General features: G+C 40.9%; 1 protein-coding gene across 2 annotated transcripts; it reads right to left on the bottom strand.

The window, feature by feature from the left end:
* Positions 1–221: 221 nt before the first annotated feature.
* On the bottom strand, positions 222–11,462 carry CD28 (CD28 molecule). 2 transcript variants are annotated; one of them, XM_063161387.1, is made up of 4 exons: positions 11,281–11,462; positions 4,779–5,132; positions 4,403–4,521; positions 222–1,704 (listed from the first exon to the last, which is right to left on the bottom strand). In XM_063161387.1, the coding sequence occupies exons 1-4, from the start codon at positions 11,333–11,335 to the stop codon at positions 1,567–1,569; spliced, it is 666 nt and encodes a 221-aa protein (XP_063017457.1). In that variant the 5' UTR covers positions 11,336–11,462; the 3' UTR covers positions 222–1,566. The 2 variants fall into 2 exon arrangements, with proteins under 2 accessions (XP_063017457.1, XP_063017458.1); XM_063161388.1 differs by having other exon boundaries at positions 222–1,701.
* Between the last annotated feature and the right edge of the window lie 1,496 nt (positions 11,463–12,958).

The following is a 12,958-nucleotide window of genomic DNA, read 5'->3' as shown; positions in this document are numbered from 1 at the left end:
AGAGTGGAAGATCTGAGGCCAAGTCAGCAAATTCAAAAAAAACCTTCCAATTTGGAAGTGCCAAAGTTGTTTTCTTGGCTTAAGACATCAAAGTAGATTGTTGTCATGATTCCACATCTCTACTTTCACCCTGCCTCCTCAAAGAGAGAAAGAATATTCTTATCCTAGCTTGAAGGAAATTAAATGTTGTACAATCCAAATTTTATTTCAAGATGGGAATGTGGTTTTTTTTAATTGTTTATTCAGCAGTCTTTACAAAATAAACATTGTCTCCTCAGTATGAAAAGGGATTTTATGCCAAGGCAACCCCATTTACAATTTAGGATATCCTGTTATTGTAAATATACTAGATTGAAAGAATGGATCATGTTTTGCTAATGACTTTGTCCTGCTCTGGCATGGAGCAGCCCTGAAGAACATCTTTAGAGAGAAAAGCATCTTCCAGGTAACACAAAGTTCCTCAAAGTGCCCAGAGCAGATCCTGAAGATGTCTGAGAACTTGCATGTCCAATTTACAATGCTGAGAATGAAGAGTCCTCTCACACCCCAAAAACCAGATACTTACAGGAAAAAAAAATTTAAGTGGTCTTTAGTTACTCAGAACTTGTCCCAAATTTTTGGAAGAGCTCTGGTACAACCTAGGTGCCAGAAGATGTGCATGAATTTTCAGGAGGACTCGGGAATACCTTCTGAAATCTCAAATTAAAAAATAAAGTAAAAATCTTCTCAAAATCTGAGCTCTCTGTTTCTAATGCTTCATATATGACTTTGCATTCCCTTGATGCAGAAGGCAAACAAAAAAGAAATGGGGTTGTTCATGATTAAGACATCTTTCTTCCTCTCCCCCTTGTCTTGATTTTGTCTTCAGGTTGCTTGCTCTTTCGGTCTGTGGAGTTGCTTGGTCATGACTGCAGATGGCCTTATGAACATTTACAAGGTGTCCAGCCTAAGGACTCACATGTTGAAGGTTTACTAGTTTTCTATTAGCTTGATTTGTCCTGGCAGATCATTTGCTCCATAGCGTAATAGCTTGGATGCCTTCTGACTGACCTTTTTCTCTTTCTTTTAAGCATGTGTTTTGAACTTCAAACTGTGTCTTCGTGTATCAGAGAAAAAGATATTATTTTTTACATTTTGCTAGGTTTAACAGTAACAATACAGGGAAGGAAATTAAGGATTAAATCTAAGGTAGTAGTAATTGGAAAAGATCAGAAGTTCTGCTTCTTCCAACAGTTAAGCAAAACCACAACTGTTAGGAAGAAACCAGCTCTGAGGTCTGATGCCATCTTTCCATCTTATCCACTGACAACCCTCAACACAAGCCGGGCCTCATTTTCAGCCATCATGGAGAAAAATTCTTTTTTTTACTTCCCCCTTTCCACCCCCCCTTTTTATATTGGCTTGTTGGTCTGGATTTTCTTTTAATGATCAAAGTTTAGTTAACACTTGCTAGGTGTAGGTGTCTGTAATCAATAGCAACAAAGAGGATGAGAAGGTGAGAGGCTGTCCTTCCTTCCATGCCCCAGAGCACATGTCTGCCCAGAAGCACACGAGGCTCCTGTGGGATCAGGGCTGCCAGGACCGATAGGCGGTGTAGTCCCGCGTTGGGGCATAGGACGGGTAACCCTTGTTCTTGTACGGAGGGTGCCGGGGAGTCATGTTCATGTAGTCACTCTGGTGGTACAGACGCTTCTTGGATTTCTGCTGTGGGAGGAGGGGGAAGACAACTGTGAAAACTCTCATGTTAGCTGCTGACAGTTCTGGCCCTAGGTCCCTGTTCAGGGAAGCAGGCATATTTGTAAGGCGGCTTCAGTTTAAATACATTTACAAGAGAATTAGAACACGTGTTCTCATCAAGTAATCTGTGGAATTTACCCAACCTAAAAGTAAGTCTCCAGCTTATCTGGTGGGAGATTAACAGTGTTAGTTCTTCAGGTAAAGGAATGCTGCACACCAAGGATACAAACTGATGCCTCTTACCATCATCTTGCCTCTCTCATCTGTGGAATGATTCAGCAGAAACAGAGTTTGAGCTGTGAAGGCTGTCCTCATTTATTAGGAAGTAAAGAGAAATTAGCTTAACTCAAACAGAAGAAGAGCATGAAAAATCAGCCCAGACTATGATTTTCCTACTATTTACAGCAGTAATACACAATGCATATGTTGTTCTGAACCTTCCTTCAAGAAGTGAAAGAATCAGAGCTGATGTTAATCTTTTATGTCTCCTAATCTAGGCCTCAAAAATCTTATTTCTACAGTTGGATTCCTGCTTATAATGCCCCTGTGAGACAAGGGAAGAATCAACTCTTTTAGAAATAAGAGTAGCAGAAGACAGGTGAAATAATTTGCCTAAAATCACAGAGGAAATATGTGGCTACAGCAGCATTTCAGCCTCTGACTGCTGCAGGCTGTGCAAAAGGTTGGTGTTTTTTTACATAGCTTAAGGCTTTATTGATCAGGTGTAAAGTAAAGTGCTTCCATGCTTTTTCCTTAATAGTGATCATACCCTCTTTTGTGATCTCCTTTTTACTGAAATTCCCTTCCCATGGACAGAAATAGTTGCATATGCTGCAGTATACATGCATATGATGCTGTGGAATTGGAGGAGGTTTGCATTAGAAAATCTGATGGCTGAATTATGTTGTATGTGCAGAGTGGGGCAGTTACTATGAAATATTTTAAGCTTTTTAACATTAATATTCTGTATATGCAAAGGGTTGAATGTGAGTTACATACTGCTTAAGCCATGTAATGCAGTCAGTGCATGTACAGCATTAGATACAAAGCTTTATCTCTGTGTTCATCTCCATAATACAGGATTTCTGATTCACCTAGAAGGTATTTTTGCATGGGAGAAAGACATTTTGCTAGCATCAGTGATTGTTGGGCTGTTACAGGATGAAAGACTGCTACTTTTGCAATGGAAAGCAGTTTTCCTTCAGGGAAGGCAGAACTGTATGAAAATAGACAAATCTTTAGCTGCTTTCAGGAACTGATCAGGCTTGCCATGTCTGTCGAGTACCACAATTAGTACCTTTTTTTACAATTCACAGTTCTTCTAGGCAGCTGTTTTTACATTCAACAACACTCTAAATACATCCACAATTAGAATACATATCATCTGAAACATACTACTAGCAGTAATAACAGCAGGTAAAAAATGATGCAGCAAACAGCACACATGGCAATGCAGCCTTGTCACCCTTGCTGGGGGCAGATGTGTTAGTGGCAAAGTGTGAAGCCATTAGGTAGCAAATGAATATAGCACAGAGAAAATGGTTCAGATTGTAAATGATGGATTTGAAGCTATAGCATCTCATCTGCAGCACAGCACTGTAACACCAGCAGCTGCTCTAGTAATCCTCTCAGCTCTCTCAGTCAGCCTCTACAACAGGGCACAAAGAAGAACCACTTAACTGGCCTTTCCATTTTCCTGCAGCAGTGCCCCCTTTGATTGTTTTCCATTAGAAATAGCCACAGATTGAGAAAGTGGCCTTTTGTGAAACACTTAGCAGATCTTAAGCTTCAGCTAGCCGTGACATTGAGTGGCTTTCTGTATACATGCAACATTTAGCCTGGCAGAGACTGCACCCTTTATACAGGCTACCTAATAATCGTTGTGTTGAAAATTGCTATTTAACAACAAAAATAGAGGGGAAAGTCAGAGTGGAAGGAATTGAGTTCTCTATGTTCAAGTCTTTCTCACATGGAGTAAGTAGTGTAAATTGACTCTGGAGATCAAGTCCTAAGACTTGTCAAGGAAAATGTCCTTCTGCTGCCCCTGTATCATGCCAGGAGGAGAACTGGATGCAACTTGGGCCAGTCAACTCTCCAAAGAGTAAAAATTATGAGCCATAAGGCTGTCTCAGCTTTCTTACTGTTGATGTACAGACAAGGAGCTACTGAGATCCAGGTGCTCCTACTCCCTTGTAGTCAAGCTGCCAGAAATAGTGGTTGCTCAAGGGAATTGCTGGATAGACACAAGACACCAGTGCAGATGGTCCTGGGCTGAGGGCTCCCTATAGATTGTTTTATTGTAGGTGAGCTCCTGTCAGTATAGTCTCATAGGGTTTTGCCAGAAATGCTTGTAGTTCTAGATTTCCCTGACGGGTTCGGCTGGCAGAGGTGTCCTGGAACTGCGGGTGTGCAGGGCACTGCCAACACTGTGGCATCACAATCTGCTGTAGGACTCTACTGCAGAGGCCTGACAATCCACCTGGAGAGCATCTGGTGTTTCAGCTCTGTTGGGGTACACCATGGGTGTGCATACATAGCTGGGATGAAGAAACACTGTCGTCCTGTACTGAAGGGGTATCGGTGAGTTAGTGGTAAGCATGGCAAGTATAGCCTGAGAAATGAACTACTAGAACATACAGAGAAAAGGAGAATACAAGTTTCTTACCCAATAGTTAAAAAAACCTGCTGTTATTAGCATACTGTAGAGTGCAAGAATTCCAGTCACTGTTGCCAGAATCCACAAAGGCATTGTAGACTGAGGCTGTTGTATTTGGATGGGTGTCTCTTTAAGGAAAGAGCAAAGAAAACTTTAAGTACATGAAATTAAAACCATCAATCTCTGCTTATTTATTCCTTGTTCCAATGTGTCATTTTTATTAATCATCATTTTAAGATCTCTTCTTCAGGAAGTCCAGAGCAGGAATGTAGTTTTACCAGGCAATCCAACTTTTTTTTTTTTTAAAGGAAACAAACTTCCTCCAATCATTATGTAGGGAGTGTGCATAGGGAGGATATTGGCCTACAGAGGTTTCCCAGCTTACCTTTCACATGAATGACAGTCCCATTGCTCTTCTCATTGTAGACATATGGGGGTGGATACATGACCTCAATTTTGCAGAAGTAGATGTCAGTTTGGTTGGCATTCATGTTCCAAAGATTGAAGATGACTTTGTCTTTATCATGATCCCCCTGGCAGTTGAATTCTTTAGTCGAATTGCTCCTAATTTTGGTTACGTTCCATGAAATAAAGCAAACTTCAACTGAACTGTCCGTTCCTTTGTGTAGCGAAGCTCGAAATTCCTTCCCTGTCCCATTGTATGTGTAGTTGCAAACTAGAGTTGCAGTTTGGTTAGTTACAATGAGCAAAGGATGCTGAGCCACTAAAATCTTGTTTTCTGGAAGGGAGGGGAGAAAATGAGAAGAGCACTTGTTTATAAAATATAGTATGAGATTTCAGAACCCCACATCCTCCCATGCAACTCTTCTCCATATCTCCTCTCCCCTGCTGACACTCCCTGCCAGGGAGTACAAAACCACCCATCTGCAGAAGCATTTTCTCACAGAGTTTCTCACTGCAACTACTGTTGCAGCAATCCACCTGCATGTAAATAATATTACAGTCTTTAGGGGAGACTGAGATCAAGAGTGTTTTTCTTCAGTCAGAACACTAGCAGAGACAGTGGCCTGTGATTAAGATGTAACATCAGAGCTCAGAAGCCTAGTCTGCACCTGTGTGCTTGTGTGTACACCTAAGGCCTTCTTACTCTATCCTTTACTTAGCCAGTAGTTTCCTGAGGAACATTATGGAGTGAAAATACTATGAATTGACACTGCAGTCAGATAAGAGAATATTATTTATACATTTTCTTTTTAATTCAAGGACTCCTGAAGAGTTTGCAGGTGGATCTGCTGAACCATTTCAAGGGTTTGGACCTTGGGCAATGAACACTAAAAGCATGAACTGCTATCATTTTAATGTAAAATAAGTAATTTCTCTAGCCAGCAGCTGTAGTAGATTCTTAATCTCTCAAGGGACACAGGAGCTGATTAATCTGACACTGCATTGGCACTTAGCACTTGAAAAAAGCCTGAAAAAAGCATGTCACATGAATGTATAATTGAATTTTAATTGACCAGACTGATACATAAACAGGAAATGTTTTCTGACATGTAGACCTCTGTGCTATCATCTGCCAAACAATGAAACATAGCAAGGACTATGCAGAACAACAACTTCTTCCAAGAAAAGCCATCCTGCACAAATGAGGCCCTTCTTTCCAAATGATGACACCTAAGTAAGAGGAAGAGAGTTGTGGCTCTCAATCTAGAGACTTGCCAAAGCTTTTATATGACTGCTTAAGTCTTCATGCAAGCTCAGTTCATATGAGGTCTGGATGGTCTTTTACAGATCCCTGAGAATCACCATGGCTGTTAGAATGACAATTGTGCCTCTTGTCCTCAAAATGTGGTGCCAACATAGATTCTTTCTACTTAATCCATGTTGTGAGACTTCAAAAAGGCTAGTAAGGGAAATGAAGTGGGAAGGAGGCCAGAACCAGAATGACCAGAAAATTACTGTTTAAAACTGTTTTTAACAATATTTAGGACCAAATTATGCTTACTGTAGTCATGCCTGCACAAAAAGATGAAGTATCCCAGCCTCTTAAGCAGGATACTCCTTTGGGATGAATGTGAAAGTAAACACAAGAGATGCATGAGACAGCAAGGACTAGTGCTAAGGTGTGGGTAGTAAAAACAACCTTTGGCTAGCAGGTTCTCCTGTTATCAGCAGAACTTGTGAAACTGCTGAAGTTGTTAATTCTCTTATTGAAAGTCTCGTTTACCAGCCCTTGCTACAAATAAGAGAAGGAGATGTGAGACACGGAATGATTTACTGGCTATCTTTAGCAAAGAAAGACTGTAGCCTATCCTCCTTGCATCTCTTTGCTCAGCACTGTTAGTGAGGGAGTGGAGGAGAGCTCATAACAGCTCTGAAATTCCATGTCCAGGCAACCAAAACACTGTGAAACTTTGATTGAAGGATAACCTTTCCAGGCTTTCCAATAGAAAGAGACAAGGATCTTTGAATCCTAGGACAGAGTGGCTAAGTAAGAGAGTAAGAAAGCAAGTCTTTACTCAAGGTGGTGCCTGTGGTGAGTTTTCATCAAAATGAAGACATTTCAGCAAAACAATTTGGTTTCCTTGAATCAGCATTTTCCGACAAAAGCTCTCACATAGGCTTATAAGGCATTCTAATAAGGGGTGAGGTTTCCACTGGATTCCACTGCTTTAGACAAGGTATTTGATCGTATTTTTGTTGGTGAGAAAATTGATCTTCGGCCTGTGTGGCAGTTTGCAAGTCTGCAGTAGAACTTTCCCACCTTTACCAGAGCTTAATTCTACACATCTCTCTTGAGACAGAGTTATTCTACTGCTTTGCAGTATTTGTGCACTACTACAACCCTGGTTGTCACAGGGACTGAATACACCTTCAGGGGAGACCTTTTCTGTCTCAGAGTTGACAACCAAAATAGGGGCCCAGAACAGGCAGAAGCATTACACTTTAAAAATGCTTGCCTGTTTTCATTGCTAGTACTTACAGAAAACTAATGGATATTTATTGCTCAGCCTCATCATATTTTCTCTGTGGCCAGAGGAAAGTCAGAGAACACTGAAAATCCCATCCCTGAGGGACTGCCTTCAGATATTTAGACTCTTCTGCAGATCTCAATGACTTATCCCCCTCTCTTTTGGTGTCATCAGCTAACCTGTATTCCTGATGTTTAGACCTGCGAGTTCATGCCTTGAACTCCACTGTTTAACTACAGCTCTGGACTATTTATGTCCCTGCCATGACACAGTGCTAATTGGCAACTAGTCTCTTTTGATACACTTAACTAAAATGATAAATTTCTTCAATTTATTTTCACCTCTTGTATTTATAATCCACTCTGCTTGCCTTGTGTTGCAGGCCAGGTTTGAAAACCCAGCTCTGTGCTGCTGATGCTGGGATGGAGACTGGCTGAGCAGTGGGAAATGCTCATTTGTGGGTCATTAAATGAAGACAGCTCCTACATGATTGAAGCTAAGCACCCAAATCTACTTTCACAAATCAGTTCAAATCTAAATTAAAGGAGATATTTTTGTTTTCATTTATAGGAAGAACTCATTAGCACCACATGAATTGGTTGGGCTGCAATGCCAACAGGGGCAAGGCAAGCTTACCCCACTGGCATGCTGGAGAAGCCCTGCTGTCATCCTCCTTCTCTGGATTTGGAGGTTGTTTTAAATTGAAGAAAGTCAGTCATACTAAAATGTGTGTTACTTTCATGGGGATGACAGTAATGCCTAACATCCCTCACTTCCCAGATGATCTGAATAGGATTTGACTACATTCTTAGTAGGATGTAGCCCATTCCAAGCAAACATGGGCTGAGGCTGCTTTTGCCTTCACAGAGACAGTTTTTCCTAATAAGTGTCACTTTGGGTTTGTTAAATGGTGAAACTCTGAAACATTTAGTTGGTGTTTCCATTCCCCTAACTAGGGTTATGATTGCCACTTCAGAGCTCTGTTCAGCCATGCTGTGTAGTAATAAATGTCTGTATCTTGGCCTTACCCAGCCAAGAAAATACCAGTTATGAAAAATAATTGTTTACAGTTTCAAAAAGCAGTGACTTTAAAAATGTAAAATCATTTCAGTCAATGTACACAGGCTGCAAGCCTTCTCAGGATCTTAGGATTTATATGCAATGGTGTGTAAGATCTCTGAATGCTTGTTAAGCTTTTTATAGATAATTTGTAGTGTTGAATATTTCTTGTAATCACATGTGAAGGGGTTTTGGATCATGAAACAAAATGCCATCCATCTATAATATCTGTAAAATACTGACTCTCTGATCATTGAACCCAATGCAAGCAAAACTTCATTGAAGCTTTTTTTTTCTATTTGCCAAGAAAGTGAAATAGAGTTGACAAAGTATGGAAAATAACTATTTTGAGGTGTTGCTTTTTTTTTTTCACCAGAACTCTTCATGAATCATCATCAGCTATTGGAAAAAAATATTCTGCTAAAATATTTAGTGCTCTTCTTCCTTTTTTATGCCAGCTGACTTCAAGAAGCTATTTTCCAGAGCAAAGTATCCAAAATAAGTTGGCATTTCTGTAAGCACAGGAAAAAAATGGCCCACCCAACTCCCTGGGGGGATAGGGAAAAACCTAAATGAAAAAACTGAAAGGAATTTGTTTAAGCCACAGGCAGAAAGGCACACGGGTATGTTATAAACAAAGCTATTTTGTTTTTGCTGTTGCTGGTTTGTTGTTCAATTATGCTTACTCTTCTTTCCCAGATACAAGGTTCCTTCTCTTGTGCTTTGGTTCGAGGCCACCCAGCTGTGTGATGGGCAGCTGGGGGGAACCTCTCCTTCTGGCTCTTTCCTGCTTTGCTGTAAGTACTGCAGGAGTACTCCAGAAAGCCCAGGTGACACTCTTGCTTTAATCAAACCCAGTGTGAGCACAGGGGTTTTTCTTGGCAGTTTGTGATTTATTTTTTTAAAACAGGAATTAGTTGATGTCATCCTACTCTCAGCTAACCTTGCCTCATATCCATCCATCTTTTGCATTCTGGTAATCTGGGTAGGTTAGAAGTTGATTTTAACCCCCAGAGACCATAAGCCAGAAGGTTATGTGGATAGTAAAAAGATGAGGTCAGTTATGGTACACTGCAGTGGGAACCTCCTTATATTCCTTATTTCACAAAATACCAGACACTTGATCTTTGATCTAGCTGCCTCTCTGACAGTCCACAGCAAGGTAATTATTTAGCCAACAAAAAGGGGAGGAGGACCAACTTTGCAAACGTTAGTGTTTCTGCAAAAGGGAAATGACTGAACTAGTATTTCAAGTCCTTTTTTATGATTTAAACTCAACCTGCAGCAGCCACTGGTATAGTCTAACAACAGGATGAATTCTGTGGATTTTCCCAAACCAAAATACCTGAGGCTTATAGTGCACTTCATGGCTTGAGGAAGTCCTGCAGGGTTTTGACCTGCCTCAATGTTTTCCATGTACTAAGGACCACTTATCTTGAAAATGAAGAGTGAAGAAAATAGATGGGGAAAGGATGAGAGCCCTGAGAAGCATATGACCTCATGTGCTTCTCTTTAAGAAGTTGTACAGTCTTGGTGAATCTGTTGGAGAAACACAAGGTCTTCATGCAAAGCAAGTGTATGTGTGTCTATAAAGCCGTGGCATAACACCTGTGTCTGAGAACCTCACACTGTGATTTATTTTGTTGCAATTCAAAAGCACTGCTTAAAAGCTGTTCACACCTCATGGAAATGTGTTCAGAACTATTAACCTACTGCTGATACTTATCCCCTCCTGGAATTAGTGTCTTCTTTGACAATCCAGGGGCCTGCTCTGGAAATAATTATGATATTGCTAACATAGAATTATAAACATGGGAAAGGACAAGGAAAAAACCCCCTATGATTTCTTAAAAAATGTATATCACAGTGTCATGCAAACACCAATGCCTTCACTAAGGAAAAGAATTACGGGAGAATAATATAGAAATAAGAAAAAAATATATTCAGTTGCATCTCTCATACTAGAAAAAGTGATGTTTTAAGATGTTCTCTATGTTATAAATTTTGTACTGGAAACCAGATTTTTTTTCCTATTTGTAACTTCCCTGGAAAATACAAAACACTGATATTTGGAGAAGTTCACAGCCAGCAGTCTGAAAAATTGTCTGTCTCAAGATTATCCTAGCAAAAGCCAGCATCTCTTGCTTTGCTTTGCCTTCAATGTACCCATTGGAAAGACGTGTTAGGTCTGAACACAGGAACACTACATCAGCAAGCCAACACCAAGATAAATACCCTCAGCACAACAACCGAAGAGTCAGGAAGATTCGTTAAGATTCAGGATTTCAAAATCTCAAAAAGTTGTTTTTTTTTTTTTTTCCTGAAGATCTTCAGAAAGAAACTAGATGTCTAGTTAGTATTGGTAAACCGCTAAACAATGCAAAAATCAGAAACTTGGCAAGTCCCATCCTTCCACCTTTGAGCTCAGTAAGCAACTCTCCTTTAGAGCATTTATTTGCTGAACCTGTGAGGATGTTGTTGCACTCAGCACTGGAGCCCATGACACCAAGCCAGGCCATGGGGAAGCCTAAAGCTGTAGAAGTAGATTTGGGGATGTGGAGAGTCTGCCCCAAGACAGGCGCTGGCACCAGGTCTGCTCAGACCTGCTGCCCCCAAGAAAAGGCACTCGTGAGCAGAACTTGCTAAACCCAGGGTGTAGGTGAAATAAACACCCCTCTACCCATGCATGCAATTTCCAAATGGATCTAGAGAGAAGTCAAAATAAAAGAAAGCTCTTGGGTCTCATCTTGGAGGGATACTTCTGGCAGGAGAAAAATTGGCCTCTTGGTTATATCAAACTGATCCAATTGCAGCATGCTGCCTCTCCCCTTTCCCAGACCTTCAAAGTGAGAAAAAAATAGGGGAAAGGATTGAAATGTGGGGGGTTTTTGTTACCTGTTACATCAGCAGTGGGGATGAAGAAGAGCACCACGAGGATCCCCAGAAGCATGGTGTTAATGGTGGGCCCGCTGCCTTGTCTCCACCCCCTGCAGGCACTGCCGCGACTCCCAGGGCCCCGCAGCACCAGCCTTCCTTCCCTGTGTGGCCGGGCTGCACCCTCAGGTGCTCACACAACCTCTCTCCTCCTCTCTCTGCAGCACGTGGTACACTGCCAAGTAAAACTGTAACGGCAATGCTTGAACAGGAAGTTTAATTGTTTGATGATTTTAGTCTTAGGAAGTTACCTCTGCGAAGCTCAGTAATGCTTTAAAAGTGCTGGAAGCCTTCATTTCAAGAAGGGACTGCCAGCCGTGTATTGCAAGGAGTGGTTGCGTTTGGGGCTCTGCAAGGCTGCTCCTGTGAGGGAGGAATGGAATTCCCCAGAGATGCAGTGCTCTTTATTTACCAAGAGTACATACACATGTATACTGGTTCCATCATGATGGGAGATGCAAACACTAGTTTCTAAGTTCCTGGTGGCCAGATCTGGCCCCTCAGGAAGTTGTGTGCTCAGGAACCTTCACCTTTCCTCACTCGTAGGAGCAGAAATGTTCCTCTCTTGGCCTGCCATGTTGCTTCTGCCTGTTTTCCCAGCCCCTGGGAACACTGACATTTTTGGGCAGTTTTTTGTTCATAGTAATTTCTCTGCATCTGCTTGTTGCCTTGAATGCAGAGCCAAAAGTGCAGGAAATAGTGATTTGGAATACCTTCACATTTTGAAAAACATCCCAGTTTATGATGAGTGCAACTGTAATCCAGTTAACATCTAGAGTAAAGGCAGCATGCAGCAAGCACATTGCTCAGTCAGTGCTTTCGTGGAGGCTGCCTTATGTAAAGATTTTTCTTGAGCTCATCAGGTAAACATTCTCTCTTCCTTTGCTCTGCAAGCTCAATGTCACCTCCTCCCTTGCAAGAGCATGTTGTGAGAGCCAGGTGATGGCATTTATAACTGTGAGGAGCTCTGGTTATTAACTGTTTATTTTGTAGTTATACAAAGTAGTATAGTAGTAGTTCTACTTGCCAAAGTAGAAATATTTAACCATATCAATGCCTGTACCTATCTTTGATTTATTTGAGAGGAAAGGGAAGGCATTTAGCAGGAAGACTTTCAAGAAAATTGGGCAGTTATAGAGAGAGGTGGAGAACCATGTACTATTCTTTCATATCCCTTAGTATCTGAAGCCTTTAGACCATGTTTTATCAGAAATTGCAAACGCAATTTATGAACAGCCTCAGCTGGCATATTTATCTGCAGTCTAGAAATTTAAACAATATTCTTTTGTTTGTTAGTTGCCTGCAACACTCAAAGTTTTGGAATTTCCTCAAATTATTTTAAAAATATAAAAGAGAAAAAAAATAAGATTCTCTCTTTCTTAGCCCACTTTTGTTGTATCTAGATAAATGTTCTGACACATTTTTTTAGTCATATGAGTGTACCTTCAGTTACCAATTAAATAGTCTCTGCTTAACTTGTAGTGAGAATCCCTCAAAAAAGTTACAAAATTCAGTACCTTTTTGCTGAATTGTGTCACAGAGATGAAAACCCACTGCTGGCTCTGGTAGCATCTTCTGGCTCTGGTAACTCAATTTACAGAATCTGCATCTTGGCTGTCAGATCCTTTCTGTATTTGGG

This window comes from Melospiza melodia, chromosome 8, assembly GCF_035770615.1.
Source record: "Melospiza melodia melodia isolate bMelMel2 chromosome 8, bMelMel2.pri, whole genome shotgun sequence".
Classification (NCBI taxonomy): Eukaryota; Metazoa; Chordata; class Aves; order Passeriformes; family Passerellidae; genus Melospiza; species Melospiza melodia.
Note: the sequence above shows the minus strand (reverse complement) of the source record. Positions and strands in the feature narration are given on the sequence as shown.

Excerpts from the sequence above, each read along its gene's own strand:
- CD28 (XM_063161387.1), bottom strand. The coding sequence starts at position 11,335 with ATGCTTCTGGGGATCCTCGTGGTGCTCTTCTTCATCCCCACTGCTGAT. Across the intron at positions 4,522-4,778 it reads GACTGTCATTCATGTGAAAG|AGACACCCATCCAAATACAA; the intron begins GTAAGCTGGGAA and ends CTTTCCTTAAAG. Across the intron at positions 1,705-4,402 it reads CAGGTTTTTTTAACTATTGG|CAGAAATCCAAGAAGCGTCT; the intron begins GTAAGAAACTTG and ends CTCCTCCCACAG.